General features: G+C 38.0%; 1 protein-coding gene and 1 long non-coding RNA gene across 2 annotated transcripts in view; both read right to left on the bottom strand.

Annotated features, from left to right (window-relative positions):
- Window positions 1-22,722, bottom strand: part of LOC139726111 (uncharacterized) — a 32,169-nt gene that overhangs the window by 1,726 nt on the left and 7,721 nt on the right. Inside the window, exons 2-13 of the mRNA XM_071637190.1 lie at window positions 10,064-10,191; window positions 9,602-9,664; window positions 8,287-8,342; window positions 6,964-7,168; window positions 5,463-5,657; window positions 4,566-4,766; window positions 4,005-4,211; window positions 3,574-3,671; window positions 2,963-2,987; window positions 1,759-1,844; window positions 1,096-1,263; window positions 295-511 (exon numbers count right to left, since the gene is read on the bottom strand). Of these exons, the coding sequence (XP_071493291.1) occupies window positions 295-511; window positions 1,096-1,263; window positions 1,759-1,844; window positions 2,963-2,987; window positions 3,574-3,671; window positions 4,005-4,211; window positions 4,566-4,766; window positions 5,463-5,657; window positions 6,964-7,168; window positions 8,287-8,342; window positions 9,602-9,664; window positions 10,064-10,118 (1,576 nt within the window). The 5' untranslated portion in view covers window positions 10,119-10,191. The remainder of the gene's footprint in view (window positions 1-294; window positions 512-1,095; window positions 1,264-1,758; window positions 1,845-2,962; window positions 2,988-3,573; window positions 3,672-4,004; window positions 4,212-4,565; window positions 4,767-5,462; window positions 5,658-6,963; window positions 7,169-8,286; window positions 8,343-9,601; window positions 9,665-10,063; window positions 10,192-22,722) is intronic.
- Window positions 17,099-18,738, bottom strand: LOC139726161 (uncharacterized). Its single transcript, XR_011710584.1, has 3 exons — window positions 18,642-18,738; window positions 18,031-18,106; window positions 17,099-17,157 (listed from the first exon to the last, which is right to left on the bottom strand). It is a non-coding gene; the product is annotated as an uncharacterized lncRNA (long non-coding RNA).

Below are 22,722 nucleotides of genomic sequence, written 5' to 3'. Positions count from 1 at the left end.
TAACTTAATCTACTCTGGGTTTTCATGTCAGTTCGTTGAGCAAACAACAACAACAACAACAACAGAAAAAAAGACTGGTTGCATGATAATTATGTCGAATACCTTACTACTATCAATGTCTGGCTGTTAAGGCTTTCTAAATTACTTTTGATTAAAAGTTTTCAAATACCAAATTTTTCAATTACAAGTACCCTTACAAAGATCTTAACTTTTGTCTCTGTTTTGTTGTTTGATTGCGTGGCGTCTGCTGCTAGATTTTTTTTTTACTGCTTTTATTTGAATTTTCTTATTTACCCCAAGGGACTGTCTGGAGAAAGATGATTTTCGGTTTGTTCTGGAGTACGGCGCAGTTCTCCGCCGAGAAATTGTCCTTGATATCGTCGATGCTGACGAAGTTGCCGTCGGTTCCGACCACTCCCTGATCGTTGCCCGTCGTCATCAGGTACAGCACCAAGGAAGTGTGGCTCGCTTCGATACGGAGGATGAGTTCGCTTAACGCCGTTTTCAGTTGCTACACGTCAGGAAAAAGGGTTGATGTTTACTATCAGTTTTGAAATTGATGTTAACTGTGATCATTGTTCATCATGGCAAACACGCACCGTGTGGTTATTTTTCCCACGTTCGAAAAAAACCCAGCAAATTACAGAAACAAAAATCACAAAGTACCACATGAAAGCGTAAAAGCGTCTAGAATAATTAACAAATAGAAATCGTAAAAAGAACAAATTATTTATGTATGTGTGTTTACATTATTATGATGAATGTGGAAAACAGGTACATAGTATAGCAAAGTGAGCCTAGCAGACTCAAAAAGATAAACAAATTACACAACACATACAGACAAACAAACAAACCTGCGATGGACTTTATGAAATTACCGCAAGTTTGTACGGCGTATGCATTACGACACGAGTAACCTGGAAACTGTTTTGTTACTTATCGACTGTGGATTTGCATGAAACGAACTGTAAACAAGCGCTTTGAAGTACGAATCCCATCCAGAGCTCACTTACATGTTAGGAGACAGAGAAGGGATTGCAAGTTAATACAGAGGTTTTATGCCATATAGGACAGCCTATAGAGAACTTTACTTACTTCCGATGTTAGACTCTCGCAAACTTCAGGTTGGTAGCCCAGCTCCCGAAACACGTGACGCACGTTCGTGACGTCAATATAAGAGCCCGCCCTCAGATTCCCTCCGGGAAAGTTGTTATTGTTTAGGATGAACGCAATACCTTTCTTGGGATGGGACATGTCATAACTCTAAAAGGGGAGAATAGGGTGAAGAAATCAAATCGCTTTTCAGAATGCCATTTCAATTACTGTAAACGAGTTCAAAGGGAGGGGGTTAAATGTAACTTGCAAAACCTCATTGAAAACTTAGAAAAACAACATTTCAGTAAAACCAAGTTCTCTTTTCATCAGGTAAACGTGCAACATGTCAATTCCATATGCAAATAAGACGTTGCCCCGAGGCGAGTATCTCTTCGGGGAATAGACTGAGGCACAAGAGGCGCTGACGTCATCATCGCCACTAATTTGCATATGCAAATTGTACCTAATGAGAAGTTCGACGCTTCTACCACTACACCTAGGGGGGGGGGGGGGTTAATGATGTTACTCAGTTTATTCAAAGTTGTTGACTTGAGCAAGGAGAGGCCATTACTGAAGAGATTCTCGCAGCCTTTGCCTTTCTAAATTGGTATTTTACTTTATATCATAACTGAATAAAACGGATGGTGAGTTATATCTCTTTACCTCTAGTGTGTTCAGCTGCCCCGGGCATGGGTCCGTTTTTCGCACCTTGTGATGCATGTAGTAGCCGTCATTATCGGGACACACGCCTTGTGAAATGAAAAGAAAAATTGATGTAAGAAGAAGACAGTACGCTCGTAAATTTATCGATCTGTTAACAGGAATATTGCTCTTACAACTTTAGCACTTTCACAGGGAGTGTATAACAATAAAAGCATGTTACTTTTTGAGGAGTATCTTACGTACATTTAGATATGTAATGGAACATTTTTTTTAGTACTTTGCACGGCAGATCATTAGCATCCTAGACTAGAGTCTGTCAAAATGGTTTTATCAATACTTGAGCGAAGATGTCTTCTGAGAAATGAACACAGTCAAAACATCTAAATAAACATGATAACAGGGCAGTGAAATATACTCTCAAACGTGCTAAACAAATGTATAATGACAACTGCATTGCGGAGTAATGGCAACATCGAAAATGGATGCATTCGTTGTTACGGAGATTCTTTTTTTTTTAAGATTTTACTTAAATATTCTCAATATTGTTGTTTTGCTAGCAACTTCACCTACACCTATATCAAAAAACAGAACCGGTCAAAGAGTTTTAACCAGGAAATGTGACTATATGGCAACTGTGTGGAAACCACTGATCGCTGGAGTACGAAAACAGAACTAAAACAGTCAGGACATTCACACCTTTTAGAGTCCATTTACATCTTCTCCAAAGTTGAGATTTTCCTTACAATGATGAGATAAATTACTGATATATCATGTTGCGTCTGCAAAGAAGAACACTTTTTTAAAGAGAAACTGGGGGAGAAAAAAAGGTGTGACATGTCGCTTCCGCTGCTCTTCCCAGATTAAAAGGGAACATTGTCTAATCGAGGAAGATTTGCGACTATGTTCCTCATGATAATGAAACAATGACATTTTTTCACTTTTTATCAGCAAAACATCGGTGTAACTACGTGACATAAATTTATTTGTCGTCATGGTCAAAGGATACCACGCTTTATGAACTTGCTAAATACTCCATCACAGCATTATCATATTTTGCGAGGAATCTACATATTCCATATTGCATTGATCTGGTTCTAGACATCACTTTAATTCAAACACTTTGTAACTACAATGTACTAAGGATTGGGTATTCTGTGACACATGACATTCTAAAGAGTTTTATATTCATGAACGTTGTTCTTACCTTTGTACATGTCTTTATTGCCACTCTGTTGAGTTGAATCAGAATGAGATGTTATGGAAATTAATTGCACTGTTTGCTATTTTCTGTTGTTCCTAAGAACTTCTTCGCATGCCTTTTGACATAAATTTGTTATCCAGCGCAAAAAAGGTGTTAATACATCTACACTTGGTGGTTTTTATTCGTCCTTATTTGCAGTGAAAGAGGATATTAGGCCCCACACAAACATGGTAGTAATAACATTGGCAACATGATTATCGAGATTCTTTTGCAGCATATATATAGATGTATATATATATATATATATATATATATATATATACTTTTCGCCCGAATTTAGGTAATATAACGTTTACCTAATCACAAGTTCGCTCTAAAGCGTGTAAGCGTTTAAATATAATGTTGTATTTGATGCAATATCAAAGCATATAAAGAAAAAGTAGTCAATTAGAATTGAGCTCTTGCTTCCATAACACCATACTTTCTACTGGTAAGACATAGAAGATGACATTACACGATGCCTCTTTTCACCGTAAGTAATCAGAAACTAAACAAATTAAACAAATAATCAGAAAGATAGGAAAGTTAAACTCCCTGCATCAAGGTCATCGTACCTTACTTTTCTTCCTCCAGTGTCTTCCGGCGACAAATAGAATAAATGAAAATACAACAGCGATGACTGGTGCAATGATGTACAATGGATGAATTTTGCCTGCAGAGGATGAAAATACGATAGTTAGGAAATAACATGCAATTAGGAGACTGCAACAGTGAGTGAGATGTCTATTTTCATAATACTAATTTCGAGAAGACCTCATGAAATAACAAGGACTAAATAATGAATGAGGCTTCCGCAATTTGACATGTTTTCTCGTTTATATTGTTTCATTCGGATTTCAAGAGTCGACGTGAAAGATGTTTTCATTACACTTCTACTTTCTTTTAACCCTTACCGTTCCGCAAAGATTTGAAAACCTGCGAAACTTGTCATTGATGCGAAAATGCACATCACGCTTTGGATTGAGTTTACCATGAATGTACCGACCTTTTGCAGTATCTCCTTGAGAGTGGTGTTTTATCTCCGTCGCTCGTTTAGAGGATGCCTCAAGGGTCGTAACCATGACAACGGAGGAAGAAGGCGTTGGAGAAGGCGGGGAAGTGACTGCATCTGTGAATGGCTTTGATCCTGTGACGGGCTTCAGTTGCGTTGTTTTTCCCGCTGCTGCAGATGTTGGTGTGGTTGGAGCTTTGTCTAACATATGGATTATGGGAGAAAAATGGACAGTTGCTGTGTTCATCATGGAGGAAATATCTAGAGTTGCAACAATTCGCAACAAGTGAGTTTGATACCAGTTTCTTGACTCAACTAATTATTGATCTAGTGCTCTGCATGCATATTATCTTGTCTTTGCCTTTATTGTGTCTGCAACGCAGCTGTGACGGGAATTTTCGCAAAAGTGCAAAGTGGTCTCTCTCTAGAGCTACATTATGGGCAGCTATGCTTGAATGATGACATTTAATGATGTTATTACCATCGTTTACAGAAATTATTATCATAACAGTCATTTTATATTCACTATCGTTTATATAAGAAACTTTATCATACCTTGTCGTTGGCAGTAAGGCAGTTGCCACGAAAGGCGCCCGTCGCTGCGGCACGTGATCTGTGCTCGGCCAATCAGCGTGTAGCCGGGATCGCATTTGAAATTGCACGTGGCGCCCGCGTCGATCCAGTCATCTGGAAGACAGAGGCCGTCGGTGGTCCCGAGACCCTCTGTGAAATCCGGTGGGAGCTTGCATCGCCTCGCTGGGAGATTACCGAGAAAACAGTCAAAGTGAATTTCCTACGTAACTGCGAATATACTGCGGTAATATACTTCCTGGTAAGAAGTGCGAGTTTTTGTCAAACACAGGTTAGATTGAAGTTGATACTAATACTATATGAGCGATATTTCTGATATCATTCATTCCATTAGAACAAGAAAGCGTAAACATTTATTAAAATCAGTTACGAATTAAATGTCCTTTTGAGGCTTTTTATTTGAAAAAAAGATATCTTTCAAATGTCTTTAGGTTCATATACACAAAATCACAATGTCACACTTACGCACACAAAAAAAGAGAAATCTTGGTTTTCCTTGCAGTTGCCATAGACTCGGGTCTTCTTTTTTTTTCTGATCATGAACTTGTTCTACATGCTATGAGTAAAAGTCTACACACATAGATTTACCTGTACAGACACACACTCCTACGCCCAATATCAATTAGGCCTTGCGTTCCTCAGCGTTATTTACCAAGTTAAGAAATCTTACTTTCATGAAGCATACTTGTTTATCTTTTCAATCTAGAGGATTGCATTAGATTATGTTCGTTATTTTGGATAGCCTTTCATTTCATTACGTTTGCGAATATAAGCCATTTTTCTTCTTCCTTTTTTTTTAGGAGAGGGTGGTGTCTAAGTTGTTTGATTTCGTCATACATATAGACTAATCAGTCGCCATACCTTGGCAAGTTGGAATGCTTGAGACGAAAGTCTCGTTGTCACAGCACTTTACGGAAGACTCGCCCACTAGCTGATCGGAAGGACTAACGCAGGTGAAGTGACACGTGCTTCCACACGGTACGCTCCCGCCAGGCATGCAGCTTGGGTCCGTGGAAGAGATAGTGGATGGGAGGTGGTCGACGGAGCATGAAGTACCTTGCAGCGAGAAAAGTGCGAGATAGGTAGATGGGTAAAAGGGCTTTTGCTAAACAGTCGGGTCGCGGGCGCGGCAGAACTGAAAGAGTTTCGTTAAACTTGGAAATGTAGAAAATTACAGAATTTGAGGAAGTTTTTCTCAGAAGTTTCAAGCAAAATCCATATTTGTCGCAATCTCATTATGAAAATGACTTCAGGTTCTGATGACATCGCTGGAGAACTCTCTCAGAAGTTTGCAAAGAAAGCAAGCATTGTGAAAAAAAAAACACGAACTAGTCACTCAGATAAAATTCCCCTTTAAAGTTGTCATTAAATTGTTACCTTGTTACAACACGAAAATAAGTGAATACCATTGTCACTGCTTGTTTTGTTTCATTTCTCTGCAAAAGGGTAAATATTTGTTTACAGGGGATGTGAAAATTTACAAGCCGATTACTTCCTTACCTTCTCATGTTTGCATACGCGCGTATTAAAGGGACATGGACCCATGATCTCAAGAGGGCGTTGTTGAATGCCGTGATTTATTTATTTATCACAAAGATTGACGATGTTAATTCACAGTACATAACTTTCGGTCGAAATAAGCGTCCCGGAAGAGTACTGCGTGTGTTTTCATTCATACAGGTTCAATAGTCGTTCATGATTCGCTGTATATACGTACGCGTACGTGTTGGACTGGACCGATCATTTCGATATTTTGAAGATCCAGTCCAGATCTAGTCTCAAAGTTGACTACTATGCACCAATCATACACTACAAGCAAGTTTCTGTGGCTAGCTAGCAGGCAAACCTTGTCTCTCATGAATACATATCTAGTATAGGGGAACAAGCCAGCTAAAACCACAGCCAAATGAAGACAGTAATTGAGATTTGCATTTTTTAGACCATTTTCGACATACCGTACGAATCCGTTTTATTAGGACTTTACGAGCACGGCAGAATGGGACGCGTGGTTTATGCAACAGCGTCCTCTGGAGTTGTGGGTCTGTTTCACTTTAATCTTTTTATTCTCCCCCCCCCCCCCAAAGGAAATGTATTTCCTCTCAGATGTTAATGACATTGCCATAATTCTGTGTTTGTTTCATTAACATTATCTTTTTTAATCTGTCATTTAGACATTAAGTGGAGTTTTAATTTATCCGACCGGACAACATTATAGCAAACCTACAAACTGTTACATGACCATCCTACAGTAATCGGGGAAAGACGGCGATTTCACTAGTGAAATGAAGAAAAAATGTGAAGACGAAAAAAAAAGGCAAAATAATGTGATCTCGCAGACGTCACTTCCGGCTGCCTGTCCTACCTTTGATGTATCCAAGGTCATTCAGATGCTCTACCAAATAGTCGGCGCCCTTCTCTGCCGCTTCATGGATACTATCGGCATGCCTAGCGACGCACGCTATCCTTGTCAGTGTGTCTGTCACCTTAGCGTCGTACACCCATGGATCTTTGAAGCTGTGAACTCGACCGTGCGCAATATACCTTATCCGTCGACAACATCTGTATACCTGGGGAAAGATCATCATTAGTCGGCAAAACATACCCTTGCATTTAAATTTGTAGTAATCCACTTACCACAGGAATGGTAATAAGTTTAACTCATCCGTATTGATGGTGATTAAAAGGGCAACAATATTTCACATTGGCTTTTCATCAAAATACGTCAATATTTCCTCACAAGATTTAACAACCCTAAGCAGGTAAATTTAAAAAAAGAGCAAATCTGAATGTCAGAAATTACAGCATCTCAGAAATCACTTCTTAACTGATCAATAACGGAGGTGAAATTGACCGCAATCACATATTCAAAGTAAATGGGGTGATCTTTTTTCTTTCTTTTTTTTTTGTGAGGCATAGTGAATAAGACTCCCGACTCCCAAACGGAGGACCCGAGTTCCATTCTTGCCCAGTGCCTTGGAAAAGATGTTTTAACCAACAGTGTCCCTCTCGACCCAGGTGTATAAATGGATACCTGGCATCCCTATAGGATAATGACAATGGCAGGGCCCAGTCTGGTAGAACAGTGGCAACACTGAAGAAGCCACCTTTGACTAAGAAGACATTATTATCATTATCATTACTACTATTATTATGTCCTCTTATTCTCACTTCTCTCAAACAACATGTCAAAGAAACTGAAAATAGACAGTAATAAAACTAACTGCTTGCGACAATAAATTTGGCAATTGCAGGCCCTCCTATAAAAAAAGGAAATATTATAGCTAAATCATTGCAGCTTTGGAAGAAGGTGATGCTGCAGTCATATCGTTATGTATAGATCACGTACATGTTGTATACGAGATGGTAATTTTCAAGATGAGGGTAGAATTTATTCTACCTGAAGTCATTTTGAAGAATTTAGTAAATTTTGGTATCAAAGCCAGTGTGAATATTTGTGGCGCGAGGACGTCATCATCTTATTTGATTTGCAAGAGTAATTTTGACCAGTATCTCTTTTATGAAAATGAATTAAACTGCCTTACCGAATGTGTATTATCTTTTAATGTTTAGCCCGGATAGAGTTTTGATATTGCTCTGTTTATTTCTGAGTTTATTCCAAAGACATAGAACATTGACACGAATTCATCCCAAGAGGAAAGAAAATTCCATTCTTGATTTCTCTTACCTCTCCAACATGTGCAACATCCAGATATGTGCTCTCGTCAAATCTGTCGATTTCGGCTGGATAACAAAATTAATTGAACACAGAGAATTCTACTTCAAATCGGCAATATTGACGTGTATCTAAACAAAAACAAATGTCGCTCCTCCTTGAGTAAATGCCAGTTTGTTGGGAACTGCCTCGACTTCAGATATGATTGGAAATTACTTTCACAATAATCAAAACAAAATAAGTGTTACATTCGATCGCTACAATCTGGACGAAATGCAGCGTTGCAAAAATAACGAGTAGGCTTACTAACCAGATTTAAAAAGGAACAATGACAATATTTTGACTATACATCTGTCATTACATTGAAAAAGCTACCTCTAGATGAAACAATGTGGTTGATTATCAGCGATACAAAAATTAAGGAAAATAACAAGAACACCCACAATGCCCACTTTCCCCAACTAGAAATGACCATCACAGAGTTATCTCAAAATTGGGGGATTTACTCAATTTGATTTGATTTGATTAGATTTGATTCGATTTGATTCATTTTCTGTACGGCATATCATCTACAATTCTATCCTTGTTTTTTCCAGTAATGTTATCAAACATAATATATACATTTGCTTTTACGCTTTTACGCTTGCTTTTGCGCAGGCCCCATCATATTTCTTTTTTCGCATTAAGACCTTATAGTTTAACTCGCATGTATATAGAGCTTGTGTTTATACCAAGACAAACTTTTGAACATTCCGGTGAAGCTCCGTTTAAATTATCTTCTGTGTAATTTTCGTATTTATAAACTTTGTTGTGATATATGTGAGAAATATGAAAATAAATTGAAATTAAATGCAATATATACATATGGTACTACACGCTGTCTGGTTGCTACAATTTCACTAATTTTTGTTACACTGCATACATCTGTGACATCGTTACGGGCGATACAAATTATCATTCAGAATGTAATTTGTAATCATAATGTTTCTACTAATCGTTAGAATCGAATGTTTCGGTAATGAAAATGGCAGGGGAGCAATCCCGACACTATAGAGGCTATTCTGTTATCTTTACTGAGGTGTAAAATACCAAATTTGAACTATCAACTTTATTGTTTAAAGTGCCATTATTACTATCATCATTATTATTAGCATCAGTTGATATTAGGGTCAACGTTATCATTATCAATACTGTGTCAAAGATAGTGACGATTGTTATTGTATTCATCAGTGACGTTATCATCAATATCGTTATCATACGCCGAAATCTACAATTATATGGTAACAGTTCTTGAAACTGCAGCTGGAAAACTTATCTTCCGACTTACCTTCAGTGCAACGGGATTTGGCAACGGCGGATGATACCTCGGGTGAAGCTTCCACAATATAACCTTTACATGAAGATTTGGATAAAAGATTTAAAAAAAAAATCATAGACATGATTGCGCACCTTTATATACGTCTTAGTCAAATGAATGTACATTTATTCTGTATTACAAATGTTTATCAGATATATTTATATATTTATATAGAAATATAATAGATATATCATATTATTAGGTAACGTGAATCTGGCTTGGCTACGTACGTGGTCGATACTACATTGAAAACAAGAAGTCATAACCAGTTTTTTTTTAAAAAAAGTCGAAAGCTCGGCATCACTAAAGGCAATAAGTGAACTCCTGCAATGTCCGTGACTGTGTATATGTGGCAGTTTTGACTGGCATTAATCTGCGTGAAAGAATTTAGATATCTAACACATCTAATCTTTAATGAAAAAAAAAACTTACCATTGTAGACACATGTCCACACCGTGAACATGGTGACGAAGGAACGTATTCTCATCTTGAGTGGGTAAAATACTGTCTTGGGCACGTACAGAGTGGAAGTTAACGAACTATGAACGTCAGTGTTTGTTCTAAAAGAGAGAAAAACAGAGAGAAAAGGATTGTTATCCATTACATGATGACACTATGCATCTAAAAGAAAAGAGTGGCAAAAAGTAATGTGTTTACAGTGACTAATTTCCTGCTCTAAAAAGATAATATGTAATCTTTGAAGCAAACGGTTTTATGAACGATACTTAATTGTAATTATGACTGATAATATGAAAAGTTTGTGAAGCGCCTTTTCCAAGAAAAAAAAAGAAACCTCGAATGTTTGGAATTGGCTTTCTCAATATAGTACCTATGACTGCTATCACGAAGAAACGTCGAAGGTCTCACTGAAATGAATGAGATCTGTCACTGAAACTGGTCGAAGAAACCGACCGGCCCACCAGCGCGACTGTAGGTTTGTGTTTATGGCAGCCTGTCCGATAACTTGGTCACTCCCACAATGGATTTTACTAGGTCCATGCTCCCACAATGGCCAACCCACACAACAGATAGGGAAAGTTGGTATGAATTGAATGTCACAGCAGCGCATTTTTTTCTTGTGCCAACTGAAATGATGACAATCAACCTGTTTGGGTGAGAGATCAGTTCCGTTTTAAAAGGGAACGTATATGCACGGTTATGGATGATATTGCGGAGGATTCCATGTGGCAATGCCACATATATGTCATGTTAACCCTTTCTGTGCCAGGAACTTTGGACTGTATGTGTGACGCTTTGGGGTTTTCTTTGCCAATCACCACTCAGAGCACACACAGGGTTATGCTAGAAAGGCTGACCAGGGCCCTGTTTCATAAAGCTGTTCGGAAAGTTACGAACAACTTACGAGCGACTGGTGATCAGTTCTTGTGCTGAATTATGGAAATTCTGGTTAATATACACTGTAAAAAATTTACTGTAGTTTTTACAGTAAATTGCTGGCAACTCTGCTGCACAGTAATTTACTGTAATTTTCATCTTACAGTAAGCTGCTGTAACTTTGTCCTACGGTAAATTACTGTAAATTTCTAATATCTACAGGGAGATACTGTACAATTTACTGTATCTTGCTGTAAAATTTAAAACTTTTGTAATGGTAGCTACTGTAAATTTTGGTTAAATTACAGTAATGTATTGTAATTTTTTGGTTACATTACAGTGATACTGTACACTTCCTACAGTAAATTGCTGTAAACCTGCCCAATTTACCCCATATACTGTACACTTTCCACAGTAAATTACTGTAAATTTACCCAATTTACAGTAATTTACCCCATATACTGTACACTTTCCACAGTAAATTACGGTAAATTTACCCAATTTACAGTGAAATACCATTTAAATTAAAGTATTGTTTTAAAGTAATTGACACAAAAATACACTGAAGTACAACATTTGCATGAAACTGGGGAAAGTCTTTATTGCATAAACACACAACACAACAATATCCTATTTCCAAACAAAAACAAAATCCAGATAAATAATGCCTCCGGCCACTTCGTTGGCGGAGGCATAAAAATAGCATTTTTGAGCTTTATGTAGTGATTCAGAGCAAAAACTCTGATTTCATGTATAAATTAGCATAATTAAAACAATAAAATCATTGAAGGAAATTAAATATACGATTTTGTAGATTATGACGCAGGCAACATGCATGCTGATTTGTGATCGCGCAATCCACGGCTAAGTTTGTAGGGGGGCCATAATGCCCACCCCCTCCCCACACACACACAAGACTACAAATAGCCTGGCATTTTTGGGTTTAAATTGCTCCACTTAATGCAATCGTCACACCAAAAAGATTTGAGCTCAATCAGACTTCAGCAAATGTTGCCAACAAAAGGCTTAAATTAAGACTAGTGTTCAAAAGTTATTCCAATGACTAATTTTAGAGATTTGAAAATTAATCTGGGTTTCATTTTCTTTACCCACACTTTGTAATATACCGGTAACTACTAAATTTTGGTCAAAGTATTTTACATTTTTTTTTGACAGCATAATGGACAGATATCACAATGATTCCTTAATCTTAATACCTTAACCTTGGTGGGCTGGACAAGTTAGTCCTATAAATTGAATGTTTACAATGTTCCCAGCAAACAGCTTATCACAGTATTTGTCAATATCTTCATGAGCAAAGGCATACTATGCAGTGCAGTATACAACTCAGTTTTGAAATTCTTTACAATTGATCAACCAAAACAAGATGAATGTGACTGCATCTCCTATATGCCTCCTCTGAATAGATGGCTCAAATCGTACTTTGATTATTGTGATAACCAGAATAAAAACATACATATTAGTTGACCTCTTTGACAATGGACCTCACACCTTATAACCCCAAAGTCTGATCACTTTACATCCTCCTAGTCATGAGTACAAAATAGTTGAGGTATATGAATGTATGATAACAAAGCTAAAACAACCCAACAACTTCATATGTATAATGACATCAATGACCTCTTGACTTTGACCTCAGTGAACAAAAATCTAATCAGTTTGTCTCACTATGGTGATGAATAATACATGTTGTTCCAAGTTTTAAGTTCATGGCTCAAATTGTTCAAGAGTGTTGTTAACAATGCAAAAACCTGAATTTTCATGGTAAGTGACCTTTGGCCTACATTTGTCACAATCTAATCTGATTGTCTTCCTATGGTGATACATACATGTACTAGTACCAAGTACAAGTTTGAAGTTAATGGAACAAGTGGTTCTTGAGATATATGGGGTGTTGCAAGAAAGTTGCAATCAATTGCAAATAATTGCTAATTTTGAAACAACCATTCTGATTGGCTCAGGGTCTGCCCTATTAAGAAGACATGCATGCAACAATGATTTTGATTGGCCAGTGACAATCAGTTGCAATTAATTGCAACTTTCTTGCAACACTCCAATAGTGTAAACAAGGCAAAAAATCCTTCAATTTCAGAATTTACCTCTCTAACCTTTGACCTTTGACCTACATACCCAAGATCATCTACTTATGGCGATACATACTTACACAAAGTTTAAAGTTCATGCCTCAAATCGGTCTGGAGATATCGCATTAACAAGGCTAACGTCTACCAGCACAGCAACTGATGTCTGTGACCTTGACCTTCGACCTACAAATCCCAAAATCTAATCATATCGTCTTCATATGGTGATACTTACCAGCATCATGTTTGAAATGGATTTTGAGTTATTGCAAGAACGAGGAAGCAGTGAAAGGTGAAAACTTTTTGCCACGACGACTTTATGTGACTTTTTTTCCACGCCACAATGTGATCACCCCCCCCCCCCTCCCCCAAGGATCTAACAAGACTAAAAATTAACCCAGCTCTTTCAGGGTTAGCCTGTGCCTTTAAATTACCAATTACACATTAAATTGCCAAATAGACGAAATTGCATTCAGTAAAATCTTCCTAATACATGTACTGCAATACTAACCAGTGGGGCTGGCCGCCACAAGCTCTAGATTGCCAAAAAATCTTTGGACAAACGTGCTGTTATTTCAGAACTATATACACAATGTACATCACCGATATCATACATTACACAAAATGCTCCAAGTAAACAGCTTTACACTAGTGCTCTAATATCATACATGTATAAAACTTGATTGCAAAGAACTTCAAAATTTGTTTTCTCAGATGTTCATTCATGCAACAGATTTTGAACATGAATATATAACTCAAAGAACGAGGTATTATATGGCCAGTCAGGGCCATTGTTGTTTTTATAATGGCAGCACGGACAGACAACCAGAAAACATAATGCCTCTGGCACCAACTTTGGTAGGCGGAGGCATAAATATGTAGGGGGAGGGGGCTCTAGCTCGTCCCCGGCGACTACCCCCGAGACTACTACCCCTCAAACAACTACCCTACCCCAGGGTACCTGTCCAAGGGATAGTTGTTTGGTGGTTAGTTGTCCTGGGGACAGTTGTCCTTGGGATAGTTGTCAGGGGCTGACTTTCCGGGGAGGGGGGGGGGGGGGGGGGGTTAGTTGTCTAGGGGGTAGTCGTCAGTTTCGGGGGGGGGGGGGGGGGGGGTGGTTTCCTGGAGGGTAGTTCACCGGGGCATACTTGTCTATTAGGTACTTGTCCTAGAATCCCCTTTAAAGGGGGTACCCAATGCTGAAACAATCTTAGTTCATTTAAAAGATCATGATTTTATTAGCAGAATATCACCTGCCTTAAGTTTTTTTTTTTTTTTTAAATCATGTTGCCAGAAAATCCCCAAAATATGGTAAGATTTCAGGATATTTCAGCTAGGTAACCACAATGACGTCAAAGTGGTTACCAAGGTTCGCGTATTGCAGATGTGTTGCGCCCTAGACTGTACAAAATGTTTTATACCTTGCGCACATTTCGCCAGAATTGGGCGACAAGGTAACCACTTTGATGTCATTGTGGTTAACTAGCTGAAATTGGGGCACAGCTGAGGGGCCAAACTATCCTGAAATCTTACCGTAATTTAGGGTTTTTCTGGCAACACGAATTTTTAAAAAACTTTAGGCAGATGATTTTCTGCAAATAAAAACATGTTTTTTTTTAAATGAACTAACATTGTTTCAGCATTCGGTACCCCCTTCAATAAATGTGTGATGTATACAAAAGTATGGGGCAACAAGTCAACATGAATTTCTATGATAATTATAGGTCCTTTACAATATGTGTATATTTCTACACATTCAAACTGAAAAAAGAAAAGGTCTAAAGTTTGGACTTTGGAAGTAAAAAAAAATACTCAGAATCAGATTGTAATCTACACTTCTATGACAACACACAGGCATGTGTGTGATTGTTCATACAGGCATTTGAAATTCAGGATGACCTGACAACTGGCGAAATCCACATAAAATATACAGGTTTAAGCATTAAGCCCAGTGAAAATCAGCATATCGGCATATGAACGACACTTATTTTGGGGTTGTACTACTGCCTCTTAGATCCTCTGCACTTGGACCCATCAGGACTGATTCCAATTAAGTGTGCCAGCATTCATGCAGGCACTTGGTGGTAACGACACCCTAGGACTGGCTACATGCAGGTAATGATATATAGGTGCTTTCATATAGGTGAAGCATAAAAGCACTGAAAGTCAGCAAATCGGCGTACGAATGACACTATTTTGGGTTGCAGTGCTGCCTCTGGCTACAGGAGTGTAGATTTCAATCTCTAGATGTGAAGATTAAAGCCACTGGAAGTCAGCGAAGGGGCATACAGTACAAATGCCACTACTTTGGGGTTGCACTGTCTCTTACATCCGCCGCACTTGGATCCGTCCAGACTCATTCGAAGGAGACATCTGACAGAGAGAAAGAAAAAAAGATGGTAAGATATTACAAAAATAGATTAATTTCACAATTGAAATGATTTTTTAATTTTTTGTTTGGCTTTATATAAATAATGGACTCATGATTAGCAAGCCTATACTAAAATTTATTAAAGGAGATGGCTAGTAACTGATCAGTGGGAATCAGTGGGAATGCTGGAGGGTGATTGTTTCAATCCTTGTGGGATTCATTTAAGAGTACACTATATATCTATTCTTGCGTGAAAATTATTTGCTTCAGAATGGTCTCATATTCAAGTAATGTGCAGTTTAATGTTTCCAGGTGAGCGTCCCTGGTCAGTGACGGGGCATTAATCTGCACATTACTTGAATATGAGACCGTTCTGAAGCAAATAAACACAACAGTAGATATATAATGTACTCTTAAATAAATCCCACAAGGACTGGAACAATCATCCCTCAGCATTCCCACTGATTCCGACTGATCAGTTACTAGCCATCCCCTTTAAACATTAATTACAAATTATACATTTTTTTCGCGGGGCTAGTAAAGAGCCAAGCTCTTCTCTACAAAGGAGGCAAAAAAAAAAACAAACCAAACAAACAAACTAACAAAAAAAAAATTATAAACAAACGCAAACACAAACACAAACTTTAGTATGCCAGATGTTTGTCGGCTAGTAGTTCATAGTTCTTGACATTCTGGAGTTTCACACAGCATTGCCCGAAGGTATGTTTACCTTCAAAATGTGACAGTTGTGAAGACAATCTTATTTGCCTTACCAAAAACTTATGTCATGAATGCTTTTTTTTTTTCTAGGGCAAGCCCACAAGTGCATGTTGCTCACTCCACCAAGCATGATTTTGGTAGCAAAGTACATGAAACATATTTTGGAATTGTCTATTTTTTCAAGAAAAAATGCTCCAGAATCAAAATGCCTTTAGTTCTGAGAATTAATGATGTGGATGTTATATAAAACGGGAAGTGCTGATCTATCAAATACCTCAAACAATTCCAGATCACAATCAAAAGATCTGGAATGCTGCATTTTCTTAAAGCCACCCTGAATAAATACCTTTCAATGAAAACAATATGATAATCAGATGGATTGTTGAATGGCAGTCAAAATTAATGCCTCCAACATTGCCATATCTGAATACACTGAACTTTTAATATTTTCAAAAACTTTGATAATCTAATCAGATTATCATTGCCATATGCATACATGAGTAAAGTTTTTAGTTGTTCTGTCAGTTGCTTCCTAAGTTATCACAAGAATGATGGTATTTTTCATGTATACAATAACCTCTATAAATGACTTTTGACCCCAAATGAGCCAAGTTTGAAGGGGAGCCACCAAAAGGGTCTTCAGCTATCGAGAGAATGAAAACAGGACAGATGAACGGACAACAACAACAACAACAAATTAATCCCTCCGGCACCCACCTCCAGCAGGCTGCAGCATATTGAAACATGATAAAGTACATTCAAAATAAAAAAGGAGCTCAGATATTCTATGCTTCTGATATTTTGCATGCGATTTGTACCTCTGAATGAATTTGAGTGTTGTGGATGCGGAGCTCTGATACTGCAAGTTCAGATTGTAGTATGAGGCAAACAGGAAGGATAACCCACAAATAAGCCTGCTTCAGCTGGTGGAGATTGACCAATAACACCATTTTCCACAAGAACCGTCCATCTGGATGTTGCTGAGGCAATGGGATCCCCTATCAAACAAAAATAAAGTTAAGATTTAATCATTACGACCTTCATTTGGCTTAACTGATTTATGGTTTTGCTTCTGCTACACTGGCTGATGGGAACATCTCTGACACCTTTCACTAAAGAGTAAAATATATTGTATGAAACAAGGTTTCTGATTGGTCAGATTCGCGTGTCTTGCCATTGCGTAATTCATTATATGCCATTTTTTTTACACAAACTGCCATAAACAACGCTCGATAACGATAAAAATGTATCGATAATACAGAGTTCATTGCACTTTATCAATGAATGTTGCAATGTAGAGTTTGTGAGTTCCAATCCCAAAAGCAGTTTCCCATCTTACATGTACTTGTATATAACGCATAGTACATGCTCATTTTTGTCAAATATACCGTATGGATGCACATATTATGGTACATATTCAACTCGAGAGCACGCACTACTAGTATATGTATAATATTTTCTTCTCATTTTTGATAGACCAGATATGTTTTTTCCTTCCCCCCCCCCCTCCAATCCAATACACATTGTGGAAATATCACAAGACAAGAGCACAGAGCTAGTGAAAAGTATAGATCATTTTTTGCTCTTTTCTTCCTCTCTTGTTTTTACCATTTGGTTAGGATCATACAGTATTCACATGTCTCCTTGGTAAGTGATTGCATTGTACATTCAAATGATGTTACAGTTTGAAATGAATTAAAAACTGTAAAAGGCTGAAAGTACGATAACTACAAGTCTGGTTAAGAAGATGGACACATAATCTATACAGACATTAATCTACACCCAAAAGTGAAAATGTTTACAATGTCCAATTATATCATTCTACAACAATTTTCAATCAAAATCTTTGGAAGTCATAAATGATAATGCACCTTGGATGACAAGCTTCGGTGCTTCACATTCAGTTGCCTCGCTTGCTCTTTCGAATTCCTCAGCAGTAGCAGTTACCTGAAGATTAAGGGTGCATAAAGGAAAAGAATCATATGAAAATCAAGTGTTTATACCACAATTACACAGTTCGATTCAACTCTACACTATAGTGTCATTTAATTGATTTTGATTTAAATATAGCAGTCCCCAAATTTGAAGCTCCAATCCAATCTCAAATCAATTTTCAGTTGTTCATCAATGAACTTGCATAATACTTGCAGGGGGGGGGGAGATCTTTTTTTAGATGGGGTGTGCCAATGGCTCACTCAGCCCCCCACCCCCCCAAAAAAAAAAAAAAGTCTAAGGAACAGTTCCACAGAGAAAAGAATTTAAGGTTCTTGAGAACTAGTAGCTTAAACACATTTAACCGGTTCAATCCTTCAATCCAATGCACTAGCTGGCAAGATGAATTTTATAAAGAAAACATATTCACAAAGCGTAGAGTGATTGGCATGAAAGCAATAACCAAATGCTTAATTTTTGCACTCCAGACTAATATTGCAAAATATTTTTTGGGTACAGATAAGAATAAAATGTAATTATTAATTCTTACATCCCAGAGTAGGAAGAGTGCATCATCCTTCACTTTGAAGAAGCTCTGGAGACCTGTCAAGATGGCCCATGCGACCTGGTGCAAGTTGGGATCCCCTTCGCCATATACCACTTCCACAATTTGTCGGGCATCGTTCTTATCGTCCCATTTCTCCTTCACTAGGAATTGAAGGATGGCTTGTCCTTTCTCTCTAAATGCGGTCAGAAGGGTGGAGGTAATATTGACACCAGTAAGGGTTGCAAAATGCTTATATACTGAACATGGTAGGAAGGAAGAGATATGGCCACTGGTCCTTGATTCGGTGTACCATCTGTGGTGGTGGCCCATTGAACCTTTCTTTGTAGATAATATGTAATGGTCATTAAAGTCACCAACATGTATTGCATCTTCCACCTCAATTTGAATCACATTGGACAGAGGGAAGCCTCCATTACGGCTCTGATGTTGGTGTCGTCGCTTTGTCGCTCAGCACGGTTTCTCCGCTGTGTTAGTGTGTACTTTGTGTGCGATACGTTTAAACTGACGCTAGCATTTAGCAATCAAAATTTAGGCGAATGTGTATCCAACATGCACGTAACACTGAGATTTGATACTAACTTCAGCATACAGCAGAGAGATCGTGTTGAGCGATGACACTGACAGAGAGTTCCCTTGGCCTCTGTCTCACTTGATTCAAATTGAGGTGAAAGATGCGATACATGTCGGTGATTACTCTCTGAAATTTTGAAGAAAATTCTTTCACGGATGCGGGCAGGATATGAAAGTGCATTAGCACCTTCTGTCTCTTCTGACAACTGTAACAGTGAATACTTGACCCAGTCCCACTCAGGCATGCATAGTCAGGAGTGACCAATTTCAGCGGTTATCTTAGAAGTTATCAGAACATACATAAAAATGTACATATGGGACTAGATTCTAAATGTAAACAAGCAATAAATGCACCTCTGTTAGTACTGCCGCTGTTTATTTTGACACCTCGGAAGGCATTGATATTAAATATGCTGTTAATCTTCGATCTGATTTAGCTGATAAAATATAGAATCATGTCATAAATAAAGAGTTATTTTATTAAATGATCTTTTACCGTGGGCGAGGGGTCCATTCACTCACGTCGGATTTGTCCACACATACACATGAGCAGTACAGTGCATATATCATGGTAGGAAAAAAGAAAAAGAAAAAAAAAAAGTTTGTCTGTCGGGCTACCTGCGTTGCTGCGCCATACAAATAAAAACAGTCACTCCCTGCACTGACGCGACTGAATGGACCCCTCTCCCACGGTAAAAGATCAAATAAAATAACTCTTTATCTATGTGATTTTATATTTTATCAGCTAAATCAGATCGAAGATTAACAATATATATTTAATATCATCAATGCCTTCCGAGGTGTCAAAATAAGCAGTGGCAGTACTAACAGTTAGAGGTGCATTCATTACTTGTTTACATTTAAAATTTAGTCCCATATGTGCATTTTTATGTATGTTCTGATAACTTCTAAGATAACCGCTGAAATCGTTTGCTCCTGACTATGCATGCCTGATTGGGACTGCATGGGTCAAGTATTCAGTGTTACAGTTGTCAGAAGAGACAGAAGGTGCTAATCAATGCAAATGAAGATAGATCTCAGCTCACACAGGCAGGCTGTACGCTAGCGTAGCGCGCTGTGAACAAAGGACGCCTAGACCACTAGAATAGCCAATCATTGTCATTGTCATTGTCATTGTCAGCCGGCGGCCAGCTAGGATAGCATGCAGTAAACTATAGACCATACACGTACAGTATGTAGTGCACAGTACTTGTACATGATACGCATTAGGATTTCTCTTCTTCTGATTAAGTCTGCCTCCTTCAATTGACTGTGGATTCTTGCAAACTAACTGTAGTGTTAGACCCTATGCATTTTATTTTTAGTCTACTGCGAATGAAAAACCACACCCTGCGACGTGATACCAATAAAATGTTAAGAAGCACTTATAAGATAATTTCAACTTGTTCTAACATTCTATAGATAGATCTTGTGTTGAAATATTTGAGCATTCAAAACTAAGTTACTGAAGTCGTTCAGTCCAGTCCAGTCCAGTCGTCTCGTTCGAATCTGCATGGCATAGGCCAGTGCCGTATAGTAATAGCCACACACATAAAACACCCCGCACACGTACACATCTTAGGTAGACAACACAACATACACATTAACACATACATCTTGCGTAGACAACACAGAAAGCGCGAAAAGTGAGTACGATGAATTGAATGTCAAATTTCCATGAAATATTACATAATATTGGAAAAATATAGACACAAAATTTCCAGATCTAAAAGATCCTTAGAAAAAAAATCATCACCACTTACCAGGGAAATTTACACTTGCACTTGATTCTCGATGATTTCCACAGATAACTGGCAACTTATGTTCTCCTTCAGACACCCAACGTTTGCAGAGATTTATGTTCTGCGCTCGCGCATGGTGCGCATGCGCGTGTGACGTTGTGTATCCCAGAATGCACTTCGGGCGCTCTGTTACAGTAATTTACCGTAACATTTGTCTGCGAAAAGAACAGCACTAATGCTTCCAGGAAATTACCGTGAACCGCCTAAAAATACGGCAAATTGCTGTAAAATCGCTCCTACAGCATTTTACCGTCAAAAATTACTGTAATTTTTACAGCAATTTTTTACAGTGTAGTACATCGAACTGATCACCAGTCGCTCGTAAGTTGTACGTAACCTTACGAACAGCTTTATGAAACAGGGCCCAGGGAGCTAAAATCCATAATACACATGGACACTTGAGGAAAGGAAGTCGAATCGAGTTTTAACGAACTCCGTGGTTCTGATATTATCTAATGTTTATTTGTTTGCTTTCTGATTTCACCTTTATATGCGGGGAAAAGATCTGTGTTTTAAAAGTGCTGCATGACCGTACCGAACGTGTGTGTACATCCTATTGAATGCAGGGCAAATCACGAGTTCTGCAAGGTCCATGCATTGTGAAATTTCCCTTGTTTAGTTCTCGTTGATAGAGGAAATACCCGCGCGTTATGAGCTGGGACACACAAAAGCGAAATGCTTCGTTGGGAGTCAGACGCGAATACTAAGCCCCACGTAGCGGCGTCCTCTGCACAAATTGCGGGAGTAGGCTCAAAATAAATGACTGAAGTTCACTCGGCCAGTCAGCAACACTCAACCTCGCCTAAATCGACATTAGTTTGCACGAGTCGAAAACCTAGATATCTAAAGTCCAATGAAAATACTACCTCAGATGGATATTAACATTATTTTCATCTGACAAACTACAGCTCAGAAAGGGTATTTCTTGTTAAATCCAGTCTCCATACAGCTCAGTAAAGATATTATTTTGGCCGATATAAACATGTTGTGTGATATCCAAATCATAAACTGAAGCTTCCTGAAAATTGTTTTCATTTATTATAGTTTCAATTTGTGCAATTTTGCAAGTGCTCTGAACTTAATGGGAATATCTTAGTAAATATTCATATATTGTAGGCCTGTTGTGTACGTTTTTATTTTCTTATTCACGTAAGACAAAGGCTCTTCTCTGGATTTCAAATTTAAATTCAAATTCAGATGATTTTATTTCCATAAACAGAGTAGTATACTAGAGAACAAATTATTTTAGAGAATTTCGAATAACGCAAGTTTCAACAAAATGTGGACACAACTATAATGATATCAACTTTGTATTTCAATAAATAAACAAGTAAGCAAATAAAATTTAATTTTTGAACTGTATATTGAAAAGAGGAATTCACAAGAGAAGCAAAGCTTGTAATTTTTGTGAATTACTCCGGGAGATCAGGGCATCTCAAGATCCGTCATGGATTCCATGTATGAAAATTTTGATATCATGACGTCAGCGAAACAGACGGAAAGAAAGGACTACGACAAGGACAAGAACAAAAGCAAGGACGGAACAGGCAGGAAAACAAACTAAAGATAGGCATAACAAAGGAAGAAAGGGAAGCAAAAACAAATACAGGTTTTTACGAAAAGTCGCCATGGCATGGGTAGAAACTTGAAATTCCAAAAAAAAAAAGCCAAATAATGAAACACAAACTCTT

Source organism: Diadema antillarum, unplaced genomic scaffold (genome assembly GCF_040938485.1).
Source record: "Diadema antillarum isolate AM-2024a unplaced genomic scaffold, OU_Dant_1.0 seq00000079_RagTag, whole genome shotgun sequence".
In the NCBI taxonomy this organism is placed as follows: domain Eukaryota; kingdom Metazoa; phylum Echinodermata; class Echinoidea; order Diadematoida; family Diadematidae; genus Diadema; species Diadema antillarum.
Note: the sequence above shows the minus strand (reverse complement) of the source record. Positions and strands in the feature narration are given on the sequence as shown.